The sequence below is a fragment of the Nuphar pumila genome, chromosome 9 (genome assembly GCF_984573655.1).
Source record: "Nuphar pumila chromosome 9, dmNupPumi1.hap1.1, whole genome shotgun sequence".
Taxonomy (NCBI): domain Eukaryota; kingdom Viridiplantae; phylum Streptophyta; class Magnoliopsida; order Nymphaeales; family Nymphaeaceae; genus Nuphar; species Nuphar pumila.
Window position 1 is genome coordinate 106,611,294 of NC_143257.1, and position 25,145 is coordinate 106,636,438.

The window sequence follows — 25,145 nt, forward strand, 5'->3', positions numbered from 1 at the left end:
AGAGAGAGAGAGGAATATACACAGAGTGAGGAGGGACTGTGTAGTTGCTGAAAAAAAAACCAGCAAAGAAAAAGAGATAAAAGGTATGCACAGTGAAAAGAAACAAAAAGAAGACGGTAAGGCATCTTCACAGTGATTGAACATCGTGAGGCACTTGGACTGTGGATTCGTCGTTCTCTCCAAGTGAGAGCACACATCCGTTCAGTAAAAACGTGCATCAACAATCCGTTTTTCTACTTCCGCTTCAACGAAAAAGGTATGATTTGTTCCCATTTAAAATCAAAACCCATGTGGTGATGAAGGTGGGATGGGGCAGCGGTGGAGACCTTGTCCCCCGTCTGCCCCATCCACTGCCATCCCTAGTGTCATAGGCACTTTTATACATTTATGTTCAAAACCTTCATTAACTTCAGCAATTATTTTGGATATTTTTTTCTTAGAAACACAAAATAAAGCATATTAAAGTGAAAATTGTTATATTTTAACGCACTTACTTTTCTCGGCAGGAAATTAGAGGGTTCTGTATCATTTTATACTTTATTCTTTCTTGGAAGAAGATGCAGATGACACTGATTTTTAGCACAATATTATAACTGACAGCCAACTAAAAAAATATAAGAAACATGCTCAATTTACTGTTTTTTTTTTTACAGTTTTGCTGTTTTATTTGATTAAAATCATGACTGCTTGATTTTTTCAGATAATAACTTACATGTCACCTGATTGTTTTAAGCGACAACTCAGAGAAGTGGTTTTATCGTTCAGAAAAAAAAAATCAATGGGTCAAATTTCTAATATTTTAATTCATGAATTGGCCATGTTTATCATATTTGTTGGGTCTCGACCAAAACACAGAATGATGCCAAAAGTGAGTGTCATCTACGTACGTCTTTATCGGTTCTTTCTTCAATATCCAAATAAGAGGATATTCTCTCCTTGATTTAGATATATAGTATAACATTTTTGCACGCAATCAAGTTTGGGTTTATACGGCCATTTTAGTAAAATTGGCTAATGCGAGTTGATCCAAACCTGTACTGCCTATTTAGTAAAAAGAAGAAGAAAAACTAATGTTAAGAGCACTAATATCCAATTTTGGGTATACTTGTTGAGGTCAGATCAGGTGCAATCACAATGCAAATTTTTAGTGTGAAGCTGCACCTGCACCTGACCACCCTCCATCTACTGTTGGACCCCACAGTTGACAGGCTATATCCTAAAGATGGACAGTCAGGTTCGGGAGCACATTTGAAAACATGAACCAGCGCCGGATCATACCCAGAAAAATAATAGTTTTTATTATTTTTATATTAAAAATTTGCAGGTCTTATCGGAACTCTCGGGTCGGGCCGGCACCTGGGTCTGGTATAAAGTTTTACTAACTATACCGGGGTCCATGTATTAATCGGACCTTCGGGTCCAGACTCGAGACTTAATCGGGTCTTCTTATTTGTCAGACCCTATAGGGTTTGATCCGGGTAAACCCAACCTGTTGACACCCCTAGTTTCGACTAGGGGTGCCAATCGGGTCGGGTTGCCGGGTCAGCATACCTCAACCCGAAGCCGACCCGTTTAATAAATGGGTCGGTTGTGGCAAACACGAACCCGTCCCATTTATTAAACGGGTAACCCGACACGACCCGCCAACCCGTTTAATAAACGGGTTGGGTCGGATAAACGGGTTGGCAGGTTAGCAGGCAGGTTGGTGGGTCGGGATCGGGTAAACGGGTTGACCCGCCCGCCTAACCCATTTATTAAACGGGTCAGCCGGGTTGGTGGGTTGGCATACCTCTAACACGAACCCGACCCGTTTAATAAACGGGTTAGGCGGGTCGACCCGTTTATTAAACAGGTTAGTTTAAGCCAAACCCGAACCCGCCTAAGAGGCGGGTTGGCGGGTCAGGTTGGTGGGTCGTGTCAGGTTTTGCCACCCATAGTTTCGACAGATCACCTGATAGGACCTCATCTACATGGGTTGGACACGATCATTATTAATTTTCTTTCAGTGCAGGATATTGGGCCTAGATTTATGCAACCCAACTGGGATTGGTGTTCATGAAACCAAGGTGATTATAGTTCACTCAAAAACCAAGTACTCAACTTTAATAGTGGATCACGGATACCCAAACAGGGCAATGGTCAATGCGAAACCATTCATAGTATGCCATAGTGGGAACTGGGAAGTTTGAACCAATGTTGTCAGCATCGGCCCTGTATTGTTTGGCCAACTATCCAGGTGAATCGGTCCATACCGATACTGAAGTGAATCGGCCAAACATAATTAAAAAATATTATGGGTCAATCAGAATGTGATGTGTGTTAAAGTCATTAAAATAATATTAAAAAATAAAAAATTAAATTTATGTATTTTTATATTTATTAAAAAAAGCTGATTTAGGAGTGAGGATCAGAGTGACATGAGCTAGAAATTCCAATGATTTTCTAGAGTTAGACACAGCCTTTTCCTTCGTCATTTCTCAATGGTGCCCACCTGGGTAAAGATGCAAAAGGGTGAAAACTCCGTTTCACGAGGTCAATGTAATGAGATATTTCCTGCTTCTTGGCTGAATGATATGAGCCAGCAAACAATAGTATAAATTGATTATATATATTATGTTTAGTTATTTATTTGTTTATATTATGGAGTAGCAGAAGTGAAAATCTAGAAAAAAATGGCGAGATAGAAAAACCAATGTTACAGTATCGGTGCGTATCAGCAGAATTTCGATACGACTGCAGACCTGAATCGGCTATTTTTTAATAAATACAAAAAATATTATTTTAAAATTATTTCAATAGTTTTAACACATGTCACGTAATATTTTTTTTATTATTTTTGGGCCGATGCATAACGATTCAGCTAAGTATCGGTATCAGCCAATACAGCTGAATTGGTGGCCCAATGATTCATGGCACTTATTTTTTCAGCAAAGTATCGACAAAAAAATTACATTTAAAAATAAAAACTACTTTTTACAAAGTAAAACTAACGTAAAATTACAAAAATAAAAATAAAAAATCAATTTCTCAAGATATTTACTATTTATCAGCTAAGTAATTTCTCACATTTTCTTTTTGGATTTTTTTTTAAACGCCAATATTTGTCACCATGATTGTTGCGCGAGATGGGCTTAATTTATTGAATCTGAGCAAAACTTTAGGTTTTCAACATGTTGACTGATGAGTTAACCCTAATTTAATCTCAAACCGGCATAGATTAAGTAAGCAACGTAACTCTACTCTTATTGGCTTCTATCTAGGGATGGCAGTGGACCGGGGGAAAGCAGGGCCCCGCCTCACCTCGCCCCGTTTGGACCGGGGATGAAGGGTATGAAACGGGGATGGAGGCGGGGACGAAGATTAAAATCCATCCCCGTCCGGGGATGGACGTGCACTTTTCCCCGCCCCGTCCCCACCTAATCCCCGTCCCGACCCTGCCCCGACCACTTTTCCCCGCAATATCACCGCCCCGCCCCGCCTCATCTCCGTTTGAACCGGGGATGGAGGACATGAAACGGGGATGAAGGCGGGGGTGGAGGATAAAATCCATCCCCGCCGGGGATGGAGGCGGGGGTGGAGGATAAAATCTTGAGGTGGGGCGGGGGTGGAGACCTTGTCCCCCGCCCCGCCCCACTGCCATCCCTACTTCTATCTCAAGATGACAGCATTAAAAAATGAAAGAAAATGCTAACACCACAATTAAGAAGCAGGAAATCAACTGATAACTGTCTTTTTGGTTTGTACAAAACCTAGAAGCAAGGATATTAGGTGCCATGTGATTGCACGCTTTTAGTGTGCAGCTGTACACCCATCGTCTGTCAGCTGTGGGGCACAGCTGACAGATGATGGGTTGGAAAACAAGCCGAGCTGTTCGTGGTTCGGCTCGCCACGAGCTCATTCATGTTTGATTCATGTAGCTGGCGAGCCGAGCCACGAGCAACTTATTAACAAAAAATGAGCCGAGCATGAACAAAGGTGATCATGTCAAGTCAGCTCGTGTAAGCTCATGAAAATGTAAGATATAAAACTTTTGTAGAATATTTTCCACAAAAAGTAGTTTTGTATCTTTGGTAAGGACGTGCGTCCTGTAAAATACAGGTTTACAGTTCACATCCACATACACGCTTTGTTTTTAATGAGCCGAACTCGAGTTCACCTAAATGATAAACGAGCTGAGCCTGAACAAGGTGGGCTCGACTCGTTCGGCTCGTTTACTGGAGATTAAAACTGTGCAATCACGTTGCACCTGATCCTCCCTCAACAATAGGTCGTTGTTGACCTGTCGTGTTTAACAAAGCTCTAGTCAAACACTCCACGGTTTCCTGCTGTGTTGACCATTGGAGAGGGCATTTACGTCTTTTATGAATTTCACAACGCATGAAAGTTTCAGATATCTCATCGTCATCCTCTGTATATAGGGTGGTAGCACCCGACTTGAGGGCATTTTCGTCAATTCCTACAATGCCTTACCAGTTCTGGATAGGGATGGCAGTGGGGCGGGGCGGGGCGGGGCGGGGCGGGGGACAAGGTTTCCACCCCCGCCCCGCCTCAAAATTTTATCCTCCACCCCCGCCCCGCCTCCCCGGCGGGGATGGATTTTATCCTCCACCCCCGCCTCCATCCCCGTTTCATACCCTTCATCCCCGGTCCAAACGGGGCGAGGCGGGGCGGGGCCCCGCTTTCCCCCGGTCCACTGCCATCCCTAGTTCTGGACCTTCTGGTGGCAGTCTCCATGGCGGTGTCTTTCCCTGGTGCCTGGAATACAGTAAAAAATTCCCATTTTACCCCTGTTAGTTCCATCTACCATTCTACACCTACTGGCCAGCTTTTCTCTCTCTCTCTCTCTCTAATGACATGCATCATTCTCCTACCAGCAAACGCTTCAATCTCTTTGTTTTATTCCCTTAATTTTATGAGACCCCACTCTCATTCATCCTTCTCCAAACTCTCGCTCTCTCTCTCTCTCTGGTTCGTTCTCCTGCGCGCATTTGTCGAGATGGCTGATTCTTCGATGGCTCGAACCAAGGACTTCTTTGCGGCACCGGCACTCTCGCTGTCTTTGGTAAGAACTCGTTTAGGTTCTCCGGCATCATGCGTCTGTTGGTGATGATCATGATGATGGGATTAATTGATTGTTTGGTGCAGGCCGGTGTTTTCCGGAACGGCATGGCGGAGGAGCCGGCAGAAGATAGCGTAGAAGAGAACAGCGGCGGCCTCGGCGGCGACGAGGCGGACATGAGCAGCGAAAACGCCGATGCCGGCCGCTCCAACGACGAAGAAGACGCAGATGCAGACGCGGACAACGGCAAGAAGAAGAAGAGGAAGAAGTATCACAGGCACACAGCCGAACAGATTAAAGAGATGGAAGCGTGAGTCTCTCTCTCTCTCTCTCTCTCTCTCTCTCTCTCTCTCTCTCTCTCAAGGGAAGGGTCACAGGTTTGAATCTTACTGGAGTTATACCTCAGCTTGCCTATCGAAAAAACTTAAGGCAAGAAAAAAGAGTTGGATTTATTAATCTTATTTTTCCATTTGTTCTAACATTTCCTATAAAACCATCTTTTATTTGTTTTTATTAATTTGCCTGCATGTATCTCATGGTAGGTTTTCTAACTGCTAAAAAAAACTTATTACATCTTTCTCTTTTAGTTGCATAAAAAACAATTCATGCACACGCACGCATGCACACATCTTTTTTTTTTTCATGCACCCATAGCTGCTATATTGTGCTATATTGCACACATATATCTAGCACCTGCAGTTTTGCAAGTAAGCCTAAAAGATTAGACTAATTTAAGTCTCTTCTCATTGTAGAAAAGTTCATTTATGGAACTATAAAAAAAATACATTTATGGAATTAGTTATGGGGCGGGACTATCTTATCGTTATCGACTAGTGCATTTATTGCGGGGTAAATGCTCCATACCAACTACTGTATCGTGCTATCCAGTAAAAAATCATAGTTGCAGCTGTTACTTACTCTATTGGAGCTTGTGCTTGCCGTGGTTTATTTTACTAGAAAACATGCTTTGAAGCAGGTTGTTTTGACATGAAAATATGATTTTCTTCTATTGTCAAGTTTTAGTTGCATGACTTTCTAATTGCCATTTACTTCTCTGTGCACCCGGGGGGGGCTTAAAGGTTTTACCAACTGGAGGCCAGCCAATGTGTGGTCGGTTGATGTGGGGTTCTTCTCATGGACCATCCAAAAAAGAATCATAACCCAAAACCCTACATCTGCTTTGTCCGATTCACGAAAAAACGCAATAGATTGTTCGAAAACAAATAGGGTTTACTAGATAGTATGCTGCTATCATGAATACCTATATATAGGAAAATGGGTCCATGCTAAACTCATTTGGTGCTAAACCACATGCTAAATGGGTTTTGGGGGCTTTTCTGGTGCTTTTTATGCAGTTCCGGCTCCACAAATGTGTTGGGCATGGTTGATTTACTAAGAATCCATACCTGGATCTTGTGTTTTTTTATGAAAAAATGATGTTTGGAGCCTAAAAAATTTACAAAAATTGTAGACCGTTGATTTTTTGAACTTTATAAAAACCCACCCATGTGTTGGAATCAATATAAGCTTCAAGAGCTGATACCTATAAAATCAAGTACATAGATCACATCTGTACGGTCAAAATTTAAAAATAAAATAAAAAAGCCTGAAAAATCATTTAGTATGCTGTTTAGCACCAAAGGGGTTTAGCACAGACCCATTACTCCCTATATATATATATATATATATATATATATATATATATATATATATATATAGAGAGAGAGAGAGAGAGAGAGAGAGATGTTGAGTTGGATGTGCTTTTATACTTATTGTATCTTAATTAAAAATAGACTTACATTAGATTTTTAATCTGTTATTTAGGTACTTTTCTGCTATTCTCAAATACCATGGCACCTGATCTATAAAGTATGGTTAGGTGAGAACGTATGAGCCTAGGATGCCACATCCATAGTGACAAATTAATATCGGTGATGTTTTGAAAATATTGCAAAAAAATATGATATATTATCTGACGATTTAAAACTTAAAAAAACTCTCAATATTTTGGATAAAACCTAAATATTACATTTTTATCTCGATATTTTCATTTTTGTCATGACATTTAAAATTTTAAAAAATAGACCCTTGCTTGCTTTAAATTTATTTAAAATGCATTAAAACAACATAATTTTCAAGTGAATAAATTCTGATTAAACTATTTTTTAATTCATCTCTCTCTCATTTAATAGTAATAAAACTTCCTCTCATCCACCAAAAACATAAAACCAGTTTCTCAACAAGGCAGATTTGGAAAGTTTTGACAATAGAAAACGGTTTCCTAAAATCTATCTTGGAAATTAAAAGCTTTAATGTGTTGAGAATATGAAAAGGTCTCCTAAAGTCTTACGTGTAATTAAATTAAACCCATATTTTGAAGTTTTAAATTATTTTATTTAGAAGTTTCAATTTTAGACAAGACCTTAATTAAACGGTTAAACCCATATCATTTTGTAAAAAAAAAATCCCCATATTTATTAGATATTAATTAATTTATTTTTACCAGATATTTTTTCCAAAAAAGTCCAGATAAATAAAAAAATTCAAAATCTCACGAGAAAAATCTTGGTGATAACTTGCCGTTTTAAACTTTTGTCACTATGGCTGTCACCATGGCTGCATCACCTTAGATACCAGATGGTTCAGTTTTATAACCTTTTCATGTGGGTCACGTTTCTACAAGCAACGTGGGTCCCACTATCCCCCCGGCCCCCCCTGTTATGTTGATCAGTCCAAACATATGGTTGACTGCCAAAGTGTTATGGATCACATCTTCACCATTCTCTCATGCTATCACTTGTTTGTTTCAGGCTTTTCAAGGAGTCACCTCACCCAGATGAGAAGCAGAGGCAGCAGCTGAGCAAGCAGCTGGGTCTCTCAGCTCGCCAGGTCAAGTTTTGGTTTCAAAATCGACGCACCCAGATCAAGGTAGGCTCGCTGACTGGTAAAATCCAATTATTCTGACTGTTTCTTGTCAAGCCAAGGTTTGCACGGATCCCATCATATGGCATACGATAAGGTCCATCCTATATGTTGATGTTAACTCCATAATCTCATCACCGGGATGTGGACTAATCATAACCGTCTAGGTGCATCAGTTGGACGGCTAGGATGAACATAGGATCCTTTTTCATGTTTGGGATAGCAAAATTGTGGTTCATACAATCGAGATCTAATTCCATGGAAATTTAAGAAAAAATCTTGATTCAGAAGTGACACCTCAAATGATGAACTTACGGTTGAAATGATTCTTCCTTAATTATTCTCTGCTGAACCCTGCCCTCTACAACCAGGATCATCAGTTTGGGGCTGTTTGATTGCTGGTAGGACGTAAAGGTATCTTACTATCTTGGACAAGTCAAGTTTTTGTCCCAAGTGTTCCACTCTTTTTCTTTACCAACCTTTTTTAATGTTTTTTAGTTTTCGTCACAGGTGTTCTGGACACCACTGCTGCAGTTGGGAGTGGAAAACCATAAAACACCTAAAAAGTATCCTACGGGACGCATTGAGTCGTGTGTTCTGGGCATCCCATTCCTCTGCTGTTTACATCGGCCACGTGGGGCATGGACAGTGGCAACCTGTGGACGCTGCTGTCCGCAAAATCAAGGAAACAGTGTGTCCGGGTTGCAAGAGGGAGGATCAGGTGAAATGCGATTGCACACTAATTGTGCTGCTGTACCTTGTCAGCTGTGGGGCCCGATAGTAGATGGTGGGTGATGAGGTGCAACAGCACACTTAAAGTGTGCAATCACATTGCACCAGATCTCAGTTCGTCTAAACACCCGTGAGTGTGCGATCAGGAAAAACGCTTTATGTAAAATGTCAACACAGAGAATAAAATCTGCCCGGTAGAGTGGGAACGGCTAGCTACTTTTAGTTGCTGAACATGACAGGTGTCACGTTTTGTGTTGGTGTTTTACAATAATCTTGTAAAATGCCACATGACCATGCGTTGTCCGGTGTTTGGGTGAACTGACTTATCCATAATTAAGAATTGAAACAGTAATAATCAGAGTTTAGAAAGTATACTGATTTCCCGAATAAGCAGTTTCTACCAAACACCACCTTACAATGAATTCATTAACGGTCGACGTATGATGGATGCCATTAATTTCTTTGATCAGGCGATTCAAGAGCGCCATGAGAACTCAGTGTTGAAGGCAGAGATGGAGAAGCTCAGAGAGGAAAACCAGAAGAAGGCGGCATGCCCCAACTGTGGATATGCAGCAGGGCTCAGAGACGTTTCCATCAACACTGAAGAACAACAACTGCGTGTTGAGAATGCAAGACTGAAAGCCGAGGTACACATGAATACAATTGCATATAGCTACTACATATATAAGTCTCTTGTTTGCTTGAGCCTTGGGGATGTGCTGACCTACAAATTGTATCTTCTTGGGGAACACAACCTTCCATGATTTTGGTATGATAGAGGAATCCACCAAGCACTTGATCCAACCAGCATGGTCACACACACACAAAGTTGTGTGGTGGTAGGTCTTATAAACCTCATTAAGCTTCATCTTCTGTTGGACAAATATTCATTTGGTAGTGGGTATTGAGGATCAGGTGGAATCACATTGCACATTTTGAGAGTGCCACTGCACCTGACTGCCGTTCTCTGGGGTACAGTCTGTCCGCTGTCAGCCAGCCCAAGAGAAGATGGAGGGTAGATCAGGTGCAGCGGCACAATAAATTGCACAATGTGAATGCACTTGATCTGCTCTAGTATTCTATTAAAAACTTGTCAATTGCAACACCTTATGATTCTTGGATTTTTCCAACTTTCTATGATTGCAAATCACAACACCAAATCTGTTAGACTCATCTCCTATGTCATCCTTATCCTCATACCCCTCCTTTGGATTTCATTGATGCAAGTTGTTTTAATAAAATCTGACTCCACAGATGCATCATTCATTTAGTGAAGATCGACATTTAAATTTCTGAAACCTAACTTGTATGCAGGACTTTTTGGTGATTCAAAAATCAACTGTTGACAAAATACAAAACTTTGTGGTCTAAAAAATCATATTTTTACGTTAAAAAACGTGATCTAAAGGTCTATTCTTACCAAATCAACAATGCTGAATCCATCTATAAGGTCTAATTTGATAAAAGCAACTTGCATCTTAAGATTTAAGAGGAGTATGAAGATGAACATAGGGGATGAATGGAACTGAACTCTCACAAAAATCACTTATCAAGTTTAGTGTAACATGAGAAAGTTGTTATTGTGATACTCACCTGAGAATGCTTTTCTCTCCCGAAAGTTGGTCACAAGATTGACCTTGCGATGAATAATCACAACTGTTAGATTCTCGGCTGTGTTGGCTCATCCACCTCTGACGAAAGCAAACATGGCCTGATTGAATCAAATATGCAATCTTGTTATGGTGACACCGAATATTGCTAGAGGGTGCTGTTATGTTGGATCGAGGACACCATCCAATATGATATGCTTTTTTCAAGAAGTTGCGGTCATGTCTGGTTCTTGTTATGGAAGTCCAATGCTTGTACTAGTCTTTAGCTACGGTAAGTATCAATGGTTGCAATACATATGCTGATAATATTTCATATGCAGATAGAGAAACTTCGAGGAGCTACCGGGAATTTCTCCGGCCATTCTGCATCGCCGACCTCTTCATGTTCTGGTGGTGCTGAACGGGATAACCGGGGGTCTATAGACTACTGCACTGGCTTCTTTGGGATTGACAAGGCAAAGGTAGTGGAGATAGTGAATGTTGCCATGGAAGAGCTAATGAAGATGGCTACCGCTGGGGAGCCGTTATGGATTCGGAGCGTTGAGACCGGGAGAGACATACTAAATTATGATGAGTATGTGCAGCTGTTCTCGCCAAAAGCGGTAAGCGATGGCGGTCGCCGGCACTCAGTTGAAGCCTCTAGAGAGTCTGGTGTGGTCTTCATGGATGCATCGAAGCTAGTTCAGGCTTTCATGGAAGTGGTACCGATACTATGCACTCTCTCATAGTATCCATGCTAGTATTTCTGAGAGTTGGTCCTAAATCAATCCAATAACTAATAAAACCTTTCTTTGTAGAATCAATGGAAGGAGATGTTTCCATGCATGGTCGGCAAAGCAGCTATGGTTGAGGTTATAGCCACAGGAGAAGACGGTGGCACAAAGAATGGCTCGATACAATTGGTAAGAGCGCTGTAATAAATCTTTTTTTATTAACTATTTGGTAAGAATTGACCTTTGGATCATGTTTTTTCAACCAAAAAAAATGTTTTTTCTAACATAAAATTTTGGTGTTTTTACTGCCATTGATTTTTATATCGCCAAAAATTCCTGAACACGTCAGATTTTGATGATTAAAATGCTGATCTTTATTAAATGAGAAATGCGCGGAGAACCCATTGAGGTGGCCATAGTAGCCACCACTTGTGAGGCCTCTACCGGTAGAGGTTTTCTGAGGAATGGATATCCAAACATAAACATGGATCCATGTTCCTTTTAGAGTTCCAACGTGGCAACTCTCTCTCTCTCTCTCTCTCTCTCTGGCCGGTTGCCTTTACTTTTCTTGTTTACCTACCGTAGCCAAAATTTTACCACAGTAACAGACCGGTTGCCTTTGCTTAATTTTCTTGTTTACCAATCATAGTCAAAAGTTTACTACAGTAAAATCTCTCTCTCTCTCTCTCATTGACAAGCATAGATCCCATCATTTGAAATAGCATGAGTTTCATCATACATTCAATCCTAGCCATCCAATCAACGGCTAGATAGCTCTACTGGATGGTTAGGATTGAATGTATGACTATTTCAAATGATGGGATCCGTTTTGCTGGAATAAGCCTTTCACGTGGTTGCTGGAGAGAGAGAGAGAGAGAGAGAGAGAGTCTTCTTGTGGTAAAATTTTTGTAGTCCCTTGTTTTTCAAAGAGGAGAGAGAAAAGAAAAAGTTCTTATGTTGGAACTCTAAGGTGCGTTTGCTTGCCAGGGAAGAAAGTGCCGTCACGACACCTTCTTCCACAGAAAATGAATCGGACTCTAAGGTGCGTTTTTCCCATGGGAGAGTGTTTGTTTCTCTCCCTAATGGATAAATAAAAGAAAAAAAACCGGTGAGTTGTTCTTGGTCGATAATGGGTGTTTGGGAATGCAGATGTTTGCAGAGCTGCAAGTGCTCACGCCAATGGTGCCAACTCGAGAAGTGTACTTTGTTAGATACTGCAAGCAGCAGACGGCAGAGACGTGGGCGATTGTTGACGTGTCCATCGATAGAGCCAACCACAACGGCGATGTGAAATGTCGAAAACGCCCTTCTGGTTGCCTCATTCAAGACAAAGCCAACGGCCATTCCAAGGTTGGTGTGTGCCTTCATCTCCATAGTCTCATTTACCGACTATTAGTTCTGAATCTGACTTGCTGTACTTTACGAGCCATGATATCAGTGAGGATCAGGTGTGCAATGTGATTGCACGCTTTTAATGTGCTGTTGCACCTGATTACCACCCATCTGTGGCCGCAGATGGTGGGTGATCAGGTGCTGCAGCACATTAAAAGCGTGCAATCACATTGCACACCTGATCTCAATCATGATAGAAACATGCACACCAACCTAGCAAGTTGTAGGTGCATTGATTTATATACGTATCTTTCTAAACCAATGGTTGATCACTTTCACAGATTATATGGGTTGAGCATCTAGAGGTGAACAATATGGTTGTTCATAGCATGTACAGGTCGATAGTTAATAGCGGGCTGGCCTTCGGTGCCAAGCATTGGATGGCAACCTTGCAACTGCATTGTGAAAGGCTCGTTTTCTTCGTGGCAACTAATATCCCGACCAAAGATTCAAATGGTGATTTGCTTCTCTTTCTCCTCCTTCCAAAGTCATCTTGCCTGTTTTGGGTTGACAACAATGTTGTTAAAATCTGTCTGAATCGGCCGATTCGGATTGAATCGCCGCAATAACGATTTAAAAGGGGTCGACGATTTAATTCAATTTTTTAATATTTTTCAAAAAGATTTAAAAAATCATTTAATGACACCGGTCAACTGTGATTGAGCTTTTTTTTTAAGAAAAGGATTCACCTAACCAAGCAACATTGGTTGTGACCATAGTGACAAATATCGCGATATTTATTAAAATCTTGTGATAATATAGCGAGAAATTGCCTAAAAGTTTAAAACAGTAATTTCTCACGAGATTTTCAAAATATCGCGAGATTTATGAAAAAACATAAATACCATGAATTAAATGCTATATTTACGTTTTAAAACAGCTATTTATCATGAAAAAAACATGTATTTTTATTTTTAAATAATTTTTATTAATAGTTTCTTATAAAAACTAAATTTTATATTTAAAAATTTTTGTTTTATTGCCGAGATTTTGCCGGAAAAAATGCGAGATTTATGAAAAAAATTCAATTTCTCGTGAGTTTTTGAAAAACGAGAAATTGTCGTTTAAAACGTTTGTCACTATGGTTGTCACCAGTGTTGTCATTATCAAAGGCCTGAGAATCGGAGAATACTCATGGTATCACCAGAAAATCGATAGGATATCAGTTTTTTAAAAACTTAAAATTAATTATTTAAATATTATTTTATTGGCTTTAACTAGTGTCACGTTCTGATTGGTATGTTATATTTTTAAATTATTTTTTTGTTCTATTCAAAACGATTCACTTGAGAATCGGTATTGGTATTGGCGGATTCACCTGAATCGTTGGCCAAACGATACAGGTCCGATTCGGACACTGACAACATTGGGTGTGACAATTAGTGAAGCAAAAACTGACTTATTATAGTCTCACACACTGTCATTCAATTGATGTGCAGGTGTGGCCACTCTAGCAGGGAGAAAGAGCACGTTGAGGCTATCACAGAGGATGTCAAGCAGCTTCTGCAGAGCGATTGGGGCTTCTACCTATCACAAATGGGCTAAAGGGACGACTAAATGTGGTGAGGACGTGAGAGTGAGTTCCAGGAAGAACATGGCGGACCCGGCTGAGCCGGTTGGCTTGATCGTATGTGCGGTCTCCTCCGTATGGCTGCCGGTCTCGCCTCTTGCATTGTTCGATTTCTTGAGGGACGACGCAAGAAGAAACGAGGTAAAAGTATGTTTAAATAAGCTTTACTCATCCAATTAAACCCCAAAGGGGTTAGTGCAGTTGGAGCGGGCCTTGACGAGCAGTCAGGGTTTGAAACCCGCGGGTTCTTATATCTCTTTGATAAACCAAAGCTCAGCATAGGCCCTGAGGGTGAGGGTCCTAGCTCTGGTGATGGGATGTCGACATTGTCCCGAACGCAGTTTCTGCAGGCAAAATATGTAAAAAAAAAAAGTTTACTCGTCTTTTTTTCATCCTACACTCAATCTTATGTGTTCAATTAGGGATGGCAGTGGACCGGGGCAGGGGACAAGGTCTCCACCCCCGCCCCATTTCAAAATCTGAACCTTCATCCCTGCCTCCATCCTCACATGGGGATGGATTTCAACCACCACCCCCGCCTCCATCTCCGTTTCATGTCCTCCATCCCCGGTCCAAATGGGGGTGAGGTGGGGCGGGGCCCCATTTTCCCTTAGTCTATAGTCATCCCTTAAAGGATTGGAGACGAGGTGGGGCGGGGATTGGGACGAGGATGGGGTGAGGCAAGAAAAAGCTTCAATCCATCCCCACACGGGGATAGATTTTAACCTTCATCCTCGCCTCCATCCCCGTTTCATGCCCTTCATCCCCGGTCCAAATGGGGGTGAGGTGGGGCGGGGCCCCATTTTCCCTTTGTCTATAGTCATCCCTTAAAGGATTGGAGACGAGGTGGGGCGGGGATTGGGACGAGGATGGGGTGAGGCAAGAAAAAGCTTCAATCCATCCCCACACGGGGATAGATTTTAACCTTCATCCTCGCCTCCATCCCCATTTCATGCCCTTCATCCCCGGTCCAAACGAGGCAAGGCAGGGCAGAGCCCCGTTGTTCCCCGGTCGGCTGCCATCCCTATGTTCAACTAACAGCTAAGATTAATCCACATTCTTACTAGGGATGACAGTGGACTGAGGGGAAATGGGGCCCACCCTGCCTCACCCCGTTTGGACCAGGAATGAAGGGCATGAAACGCGGATGGAGGCAGGGATGAAGGTTAAAATCCATCCCCATGCAGAAATGGAGGGGGGGATGGACTTACACTTTCCCTCATCCCGCCTTGCCCTGCCCCATGCTCAATCTTTTTTAAGGGATGACAATAGACTGAGGGGAAGCTCCCCTTTGGACCAAGGATGGAGGACATGAAACATGGATGGAGGCAGGGGTGGAGGTCAAAAACCATACCGGACCGGATGGGGGATGGTGAGGGTCCACTGCCATCCCTAATTCTTATCATTCTCACCTGGAGATCTAGCAGTCCAGATGCGTCAGATGCACGGTTGATCTTCTGACACATGATGTCATCTTATTGCTAAATTATCTTGTGAAAATAAGTTGGATGACAATTACTTCTTTTTTTTACCTTGCTGCAGTGGGATATAATGTCCAATGGAGGCACTGTACAAACCATAGCCAACATCGCAAAAGGACAGGACCGAGGAAACTTGGTGACACTCCATGTACGTTCTTATATTCATATACCTAATGAATCGTTATAGCTAGGTCTGTCAAAAGGTCGGGTTTGGTTCGGACCCAGGTGAAATTAGACTTGGACTTGATTTTGGGGTATGGTATTGAGTCCGAAACTGAGTCTAATCGGGTCCACTATATGAGAAATTATACCCAGACCCGATAAAAACTACATAAACCAGACCTAGATCATACCCTATAAAATAATAAATTTTTTATCATTTTTACATAGAAAAATTGCTGGTCTTAATCGGAACTAGGGTCGGTGTTGGGTCTGGTATAAAATTTTACAAACTATACTTGGATCCATGTATTAATGAGAACTTTGGGTCCAGACCCGGATCTTAATTGGGTCTTTTTTTTATCACCATAACCAGACCCGGGTTTGGTCTGGGTAAACCCCACCCGTTGACACCCCTAATTATAGCTTCCTAGGAGAGCATATATGAGGCTATACATCTTTACCGTCCATTGCTTCATCCTACAAGGTCCTTGTGTACATTGTAGATGGTGAGGATGAGAAATCACTTTTTTAAAAGTGATTTGTAGCTCTCGCTTCCTGCATCAGACGAAACATGATAAGTTCATAAATTCCATTATGGCCATTAATATGAATAACATGGGAGATGTACAACTTCATGATCTTGGTCATGTTTGACATGCTGCCAAACGCGCATGAATTCCCCCATGGGTACTCACAATTAGGGGTGTCAATGGGTTGGGTTTGACCCAGACCCAACCCGTACCAAACCCTATAGGGTCAGGGTTTGGTGATAAACAAGGAAGTGCCATTAGAACCCGGGTCAGACTCAAAGGGTCCGATTAATATATAGAGCTGGGTATAGTTTGTGAAATTGCATACCGAACTTGGGATAGGTGAGACTCCTGAGGTCTGACTCGGGCGCATAAAGACGCGGGCGGTCAGGTAACCGGTGTCTTTCCATTGAATGCCAATTCTAAGTAAATTGCTCATTGTCTTGTAAACAAACAAATTAAATGCTTTAAGTGGTGAGGTCTAAACACATTTTTTTAGATGTGTCTTAGGTTAGTAGGGTGATTACTAGCATCATGATCAGTGTAATTACTATATTTTTTTTAATAATAAGGATTTCTTTTATTCAAAAAAAAAAAATTTAATGAGGGTAGTGCAATCTTCTAGCATCATCCTTGAGTGATACAGCATTGCACAAACATGTAGTTTTGCTACTTAATTTGTGTTCTAATTTTGATTTGATTGCCCACATGCAGGCAACCAAGTCAAATGATACCACTATGTGGATACTCCAAGACAGTTGCACTAATGCTTATGAATCGACGGTTGCGTATGCGCCTGTGGACATCTCAGGCATGCAATCAGTGATGAACGGCTGCGATTCGAGTAGCTTGGCTATACTTCCATCTGGGTTCTCCATTTTGCCAGATGGGCTTGAGAGCAGACCCTTGGTGATCACATCTAAGCCAAGCGAGAGGGCAAGTAGTGAAGGGGGTTCTCTGTTAACTGTGGCGTTCCAAATCCTTGCAAACACTTCACCCACTGCCAAGCTCACCATGGAGTCCATGGAAACTGTAAATACCCTAATATCATGCACTTTGCAAAAGATAAGGACAAGCCTTCATTGTGAGGATCCATGACAAGCTAAAGTTGAAGTTTATAACCATTAATTTTTTTTTTAGTGATGTAAGTTATTATCAGTTGTAGTGCATATAAGATGTTCAACCAAGCTTGGAATGTATTTAACAAATCACTTCCGGTTTGCAATTTTGAATTGTGATGAGCAGTTGGTTTGTTCTTCATTTCCATTCAAAAATGAGTTGGTTTGGGTTGCAGTAAATCAATGACCAGCAATGTATTTAAGTTTTTTTTTTCTTGAAAATGTATTGAAATTTTAAGATCGAGAAAAGAAATTATGTTTTTGTTTTGAAACAACTTGATACACCTGCAATTCCTAATAAACAAGCCATGTTGAATGCATCCATGGAGTCAGAATTATGAAAACTGCTGTTACCGTGCATGTCTCGATGGGCCAGTCAACCTTGGCAGTTGGGGTACCAACTGATGGATACAAGCCAAACCACAGTTGATCTGATTCCAGATCAAAAGTCTAAAGCAATGGATTTCGGCATGGATCCAAATCTGAATAAGTTCTGATAAAGTAGACCTGAATCCAGATCCAAACTTTGTATAATATTAGTGCTAGACATGGAAAGAAAGGTTAACAACATGCTTGATGGAAAAAAGGTACAAACAGTTTGGATTTGATCCCGATATATTAAGAGATGCATCAAAAAAAAAGTTATGATCCGAATAAATGTCTGAATAAAAAAAAAAGGTTTAAGGGGGGTGGGGTTTGCACGAAAGAAGCTCTCTTTCATAGGAAATAAGGCCTTTTTCCTACAAAGGGTGAAACGAACATATCAATAAGAAATATATGGTAGGACCCACATAATAAATGCAAAAAAAATAGTTTGTCTATCAAAATGAGTTCTGACCTTCCTACATAGGGAAGCACTTTCCCTCCAAAGTGGCTCTTTGAAACGAAAGAAGCTTCCCTTGCATAAGAGTATGCTGTTGAATGGTCTGCTCATGGTAGGATTGGATATGGGTTCAATGTACTCTTATCTTTCACAAATGGCCCAGCATGAACAAGTTTATGGTTTCTTGGTCGGTTGAATGCTATTAATGAAAATTGTAATTCACTATATGATTAACAATAAGGCCAGGAGACTTCTTGGTACATCATGCCGTTGCTCTAAGTTTGCATACAATTTCCAACCTCTGGTGCAAAATGCAGTCAGTCCTGCTACCTTTGTCAGACTGCTCTTTATTCCTAAACATTGGTTGGGTCAAAAGCACCCCCTAAGTGGGTGAATTCGAATCCAATCAAACTACACATTTGGATCTTAATTTAAAATTCAAATCCAAGGAATAGGGTGTCCAATTCGGATTTAAGGTCGAATCAAACCCAATTTATTTTAGTGAAAATTGACCGTATTGTGAGACAAATATGACATGTTTCCCCAAATGTCCTAAAATTTTTGAAATCTTCCCATTAGCCAAAATCGTAAATAAGAAACTTTTAAGGCCTTTTTACCCATTGCACAAGCAAACCTCACGAAGTTCGCACGATATATCATTGTGCTTATTGGCTAAGGCAAAAATTCACTTAAATGTATATTCACACATTTTTTTGTGGTCCTCAAGAAGCGCAAAAAAATTATGTTATTTATGCAGCCTTCTTTATTAATCATAAAATCATAAATACCTTAGTAAAATCACATATTTTATATCAAATGCATGGGAAACCATGCAAACCTTCATTCTCCTTTCGTTAATTGCCACTTATTTATATGTTTATACCTTTTTTTGTGGTATTCATGAAGTGCATAAAAGCAAGTTTTGTGAACCTCGCAAATACCTTAGTAAAATCACATATTTTATACCAAAGTTACTGTATATCATGCAAACCTCCTTTCTGTAATGCTCACTTAAATGTATATTCACACATCTTTTTTTATAAACTTTACGCAGCACACAAATATAACTTATACCAACCTCCTTTTATCATAACTTTATAAATAATGGAGTAAAATCATATATTTTATAAGAAGCACGCATATCTAATTATGCAGAGAAACACAAATATATTACTAACTACACAAATATCCGGTACCTATAGAATGTGAAGTTCTTTGATGTTTGTGATTTTCTGTGGTATAAAAAGCGATTGTTTGCACTCTCTTGTTATTTTCACATTTTCTAGGGTTTCTTTGTGGTCTCCAACTTGCTTGATTTTCTGCAAAAATTCGACGGCAACAATACTTTATCGTTGCATTTCGACGAAGTTGTGACATCCTTCACATTGTCTTCCCCGGTTAGGTCTAAAGGTGAGCTTCATTCAAACATGAATGTTAGAAGAGTTGCTCGAGCAAGTTGATCATCCTCGATAAACTTATTATAAGCTTTCTTCTCTTCACTAGATTTATCAGTTAGTGAAGATTTTACATTATTCAATACATGAAGGGTCTTGTCATATGTTAATAAATACTCTATTTTCCTCCTCCACATTCCAACATTCATCCCATTGAGTTTTTCAATTTTGGATAACTCAACCATAACTATTCGATTTATCATTATCTTAATTATAAACAAATATTAGGATTAATAAAACTATTTCAACTAATATTTGTAAATGTAACTAATTTTAATCCATCTAAACTAGTTTAACATGCAACAAGATACTTAAATATGCAAGAAATACATAAAAAAGTGCTAAATTTTTAAGCACTATTATCTCAATAAGTACTAGGTGGTTTTCAAGAACTTAAGATAACCTTTCTACAATTTCAGAAAATAAAAATAAGAGGTTCTGCGTAAACAAAAATCATAGAAGCCTGTTATTGCAACTTTCTGAGTTAAACAGAAAGTTATGACCCTCTTTCTTTAATATCAAAAAAGATCATAGACCTTGTTTTGCAAAAATTTAATAAAGCAGAACACTTTTTGAAATTTTATGAGTTTATCACAAAAGGAGAACCACTTTTCTATAATTTTGAAAAAGTTAGAGTGTTGATTTGTAAACCAGAACCTTAAACTGCAAATCTGAAAGTTTTTGAGTTAAACAGAAAAGCTAAAATGTGTTTCTATAATTTCAAAAAAGGTTATAAGTTTGTTTCTGAAAAATTGACAGGCATGGACCCTGTCACAGAATTTTCCAACAGACAAGTCTATTTTTGGAAATTCCAAAAACAGAACCACTTTATAGAAATAGCAGTAGGATCTTTAAACAAAATTTCTAAAATTAAGTTGGACTTTAAATAAAAACTACAGATTTAATGAAACGAGAAATCGAAGAAGGGTCTTGACCCTTCTTCTTCCTCAAGACGCCTTTTTTTTTTTTAAGAAACTAAAATCCCCAAATTTCTCTATGATTCGACCCCTTCACCCTCTCCGGCAATGGAGTTTCTCTGTGGGTGGCCAGTGGTTTGAGTCCTTCAAAAGACCTGCTGCTGCATTCTTTGGTGAAGAGCCTTGTCAAGAGAGAGTGATCAGTTCTGGTGGCAGCTTTGTACCGTAAAGATAGAGAAGGAGGAGCCCACCACGAGTGTCAGTTCCAGCAATTGTACACAAAGGTAATCCGTTATTTTTTTTTGTTTTACCTTTCCTCCACTATCTCTGACGATAGGCCATTCGATGAGAGGAGATGCAGAGCGGGAGAAGAAGGGATCTGGCCCACCAATGGCCAGATCTAGTGACAGACCGCCACCAACCTCTGATGAGGTGTTTAAGAACAGAGGAGGTCCTTTGTGCTTTTTTTTTTGTCCCCGCTCCTCTGCCGCTGCAAACAATCTCCGACGGGAGTGATTTTTTTCAGTCTCAATGACTCAGCCTCGTCCCTTCTGTTGTTGCAAGCGTTCTCTGGTGAGAGGGCAGATGCTTCTTCCGTTAGAAAAAGAAGAAAAAAAGGAGCAAAGAAGGCAGCAACTGAACTATTTTCCTCTCTTTTTCTTTTTCTTTTATCGGTAACTGATCATAAGTGGTGGTTTTCAATGATGAAGGGAACCACAATTTTTTTTTCAGGAATTCAAACACAACGAACTTGCCGATCACAACTACAACTTTGGATGTTGGATCTGAGATGACTCCTGGAAAGAACCAGGGTATGTAATATATATATATATATATATATATATATATACCCAAATAAATGGTGACTACTTAAGTTCATACAAGAATTTATTCAGCTTGAAAATTATTTTATTTAGTTCACCATTTAAGAAGGTTGTTTTCATATCCATTTGATAAGGAGAATAAGTTTCTTCATAATCAATATCTTCTCATTAAGAATAACCTTTTACTACTAATCTTGCCTTACATTTATCAATAGATTCATCTACCTTGAGTTTTTTCTTAAGAATTCACTTACTACCGATTGCCCTATATCTATTAGGCAATGTGGCTAGTTCTCAAACTTCATTCTTTTTTATTGAGTCAAACTCATCTTTCATTGCTTTCTTCTATAATTCAGATTCATTAGAAGCAATTGCATTTTCAAAACTCAGGTTGTCAAGAGTTCATTTAAGTTTATGGCATAACAATGTATAATAATCATTCACATAAGATGGAGGAGTTCTTGTTCTTTTTTGTCCAATTACTGGTTGTAAAGTTTGGTCATTATTCACAATTGGATCATTATGCTATAACTCTTGAGTAAGTACCTCAGACTCATTTATGATATCCAGAAGGACATCATCATCTTCAAGATCAAAATTACTTTATTGGTTTTCAAGAATTCTACCTCTCTACTCTTTGTAAATCTTTTCTTAGGATTATATAGATGATATCCCTTTGATCCTTTTGGGTATCCCATGAAGATGCATTTGATAGTCTTGTTATTTAACTTGTATCTGATCTGACTAGGAATCAACACATGAGCAGGTGACCCTCACTTTTGCAAATGACTCAAATTTGGCTTCCTATAAGTCCATAACTCATGAGGTGTAAGTTCTGCAGCCTTATAATGAATCTTATTTTGAATATACATGGCAGTGCATATTGCTTCTACCTAGAATTTCTTGGGAAGATTCGCATGTGCCAACATAAACCTTGTCTTATCCATTAGAGTTCTATTCCTTTTTTTTGCTATATCATTTTATTGAGGTGTATAAGGCATAGTTGTATGAGTTGTGTTATTATCACTGCAAAAAGCGGTGCCAATTTTTTCAAACAGTTATTTTAAAACAAGAACTACATACCAAATAATAAATTCAAAACTAGCCCTTGCACTCATGTAGAACGACAAGTCAGATCGTCTCCTCAGGAAACGAGAAATAAAGCATAATATTTCACTTAAAAACCTTACTTTATTAATACTTCAAAAGAAAATAAAGGAATTATATTATCTCTTCAATTATAATACAACAAAAGTAGACACAATTAAAATGAAAGTAAATCCTAAACTAAGCTCGAAACTTTTTCTCTTCATGCTCAATTAAAAAGGCAATGATAGATATCATCCTCCGTAAGTAGCAACCTCTAAGAGAAACTACCTGCAAAACAAAATAACACAATTATATATATACTAACAAGACTATTATCAAAATAACTAAAAAACTCGTAGGACTAACAATTAAAAACTCAAACAAATTAAACCTAACTAAACTTGAGAACAATTGAAAGGAAATCAACAACTAATCAAATAATCAACAATAAATTTATCGCTAAAACAAAGCAATTAAAAATTAATTAAAACAAATCAATTCAATCTGGTTAACTATGGATCAAAATGAAAACTATACTATAATCAATTCTAAACTAAGAAATAACCACTAACTTGATGACAAATTGCTGAAAATTAATTTAAAAATATAAAAAGAAACTAAACATCACGATATAGTTACCTACCGCTAACTTACAAGAACTCAGCTAAGATCGGCTAAATTAATCCTAAAAACGATGATGATGACATAATCTAATGTAAAACAGCAAGATGCGAATAAATTTTAATCTAACTAATATAGAATTAAAATTAATAAACGACCGAAATTAACTATGACACGTCAAAACCGCAGGACACGCTAACGCTGATTGGCATTATTCAATTAATCTATTCTACCTTAATTCTAATTAGTTTAATCTCATTAAATTTCTAAAAAAAAAACTGAAAAACAACTTAATGAATAAATCAATTTAATAAATTAACAAAGAACTATACGCTAAATCTACTTAAATCTATTATATACCTAACTACAAGCAGTGGGTGAGAAGACTTACCTCAAGGAATGTCCGAGAATAGAGTGGTCCACCTTTCTTGAAACCATGTACCCACATTTTTTTTCTTGTTGTGACGTTGATATCCTCTTGTTGCACTCGTCCCAGAGCCGAGTCTATGAAGGGGAAGATCGATGGAGAAGAAAAGATGGCCGACGGTTGCTAAACGGGATTCTCGATCACTGACAATAAAGGTAATTGGCATTTTCATGCCAAATCTGATTTGAAGCTCCAAAAGATTGTGCCTACAACGATTGGATACAAAATATAATAAGAAGAATAAATAGAACACGAAGAACATGAAGAGAATCATGGAGAAAACCAAAAAGAAAAGAAAGAAAAGAAAGAAAAGAAGAGAAAAACAATAGAGAAGAAGAAGAGGAAATGGTTGTCTAGTCATTTTTACCTCCTATGCATGGTTCATATCTTTCAAATTCTACATTTTTAAGAGAAGATAATAATCTTATGTGAATTATTCTTTTTATTTTATTGACATTTACATGTCGTAACCTTAAGTGTCATAAATATGCATCAACATTAAATGCACAATCAATATAATAAGAAACATTCATTGCATTATTTATATAAGGAGTTACATTTAAATGAAAGAGACCATAGTCAGCGTCATAGTGAGCCCTGAGCTTCACTTTTTCAATAGTGACCTTGTCACCCTGGTAACGGATTTCAAAGCCCTTTTTAGCAACGTCTCTTACTGCTAAAAGACTTCTTCTCATGAAAAGTACATAAAGTATATTTGCTAGTAGAAGACTAGTCCTATTTATTTGAAGCCTGTAAGTCGCTATCCCAACCACATCACTATAAGTGTTATTTACCATATACACCATGTGATTTTCAGGCTTGAGCTCTTTTATCTCTACAAGTCCTTCTTTTGACTTAGACACATGTCACACCACCCCTGAATCAATCCACCATCCTAGTAGAACACCATCTGCGATCAAGGATTCAGACAAAGTGCAGACTATTTCACGTTCTCCAGTTATTTATTTTTCTGGATTCTCTTTCTTGGTTCTATTTAGGCAATTATTCTTGAAATGCCCAACTTTTCCACAAGAAAAATATGCTTTCTTTGTTGCAGTCTTAGATTTTTTTATTTGCACTAGATGTTTTTTGTTAAATTAGACTTCTTAAATTTCTTGAAAAATATGCCCTTAGGCTTAAACCTATGAGAGGTTGTTGGGAAGTATTCTTAGGTATTTATGATTTCTCCCTTCTTGTCTTTTGACATGTGCTCTTTTTCAAGAGTTAATTGAAGATGAAGCTCAATTAGAGAAAGACTTTTCTGGTTTAATCTCATGGCAATTACACCATCTTTCAAGTTGGAGGAAGACTGCTTAGTATGGTGAAGATTTGCATTCACTATGGCTAAGTCCTTAGCCATTATCAGCATTTGATTCACATAATCGACTACATTGCCTAACTCTTTCATCATGCATGAGTTGTATTGATCCAGAAGAAGTTGAATATAGGTTTCTAAAGTCATATCACATTTTTTTTTACTTGTTTCATCATTTTCTTTGCAGTGTCAAAGTCTTCAAATACTCGAATGAGGTCACCTTGCATGAATGTTAGAAGAGTTGCTTAAGCAAGTTGATCATCCTCGATAAACTTATTATATGATTCATTCTCTTCTTCACTAGATTTATCAGTTAGTGAAGATTTCACATTATTCAATACATGCAGGATTTTGTCATATGTTAATAAATACTTCATTTTCCTCCT

General features: G+C 39.0%; 1 protein-coding gene across 1 annotated transcript; it reads left to right on the top strand.

The window, feature by feature from the left end:
- The first annotated feature begins 4,996 nt into the window (after positions 1-4,996).
- LOC149828799 (homeobox-leucine zipper protein GLABRA 2-like) lies at positions 4,997-17,269 on the top strand. Its single transcript, XM_090017141.1, has 11 exons — positions 4,997-5,062; positions 5,146-5,369; positions 7,870-7,987; positions 9,184-9,360; positions 10,644-11,024; positions 11,121-11,225; positions 12,186-12,386; positions 12,710-12,884; positions 13,868-14,139; positions 15,541-15,627; positions 16,886-17,269. Exons 1-11 carry the CDS (start codon positions 4,997-4,999, stop codon positions 17,267-17,269), a joined length of 2,190 nt encoding a protein of 729 aa, XP_089873267.1.
- The last annotated feature ends 7,876 nt before the right edge of the window (positions 17,270-25,145 follow it).

What these genes read in the sequence shown, in the direction of transcription:
- LOC149828799 (XM_090017141.1), top strand. Translation starts at nt 4,997, where the DNA reads ATGGCTGATTCTTCGATGGCTCGAACCAAGGACTTCTTTGCGGCACCG. An exon ending in ACGACGCAAGAAGAAACGAG is followed by an intron (nt 14,140 to 15,540) that starts GTAAAAGTATGT and finishes ACCTTGCTGCAG; the next exon opens with TGGGATATAATGTCCAATGG. An exon ending in GAAACTTGGTGACACTCCAT is followed by an intron (nt 15,628 to 16,885) that starts GTACGTTCTTAT and finishes GCCCACATGCAG; the next exon opens with GCAACCAAGTCAAATGATAC.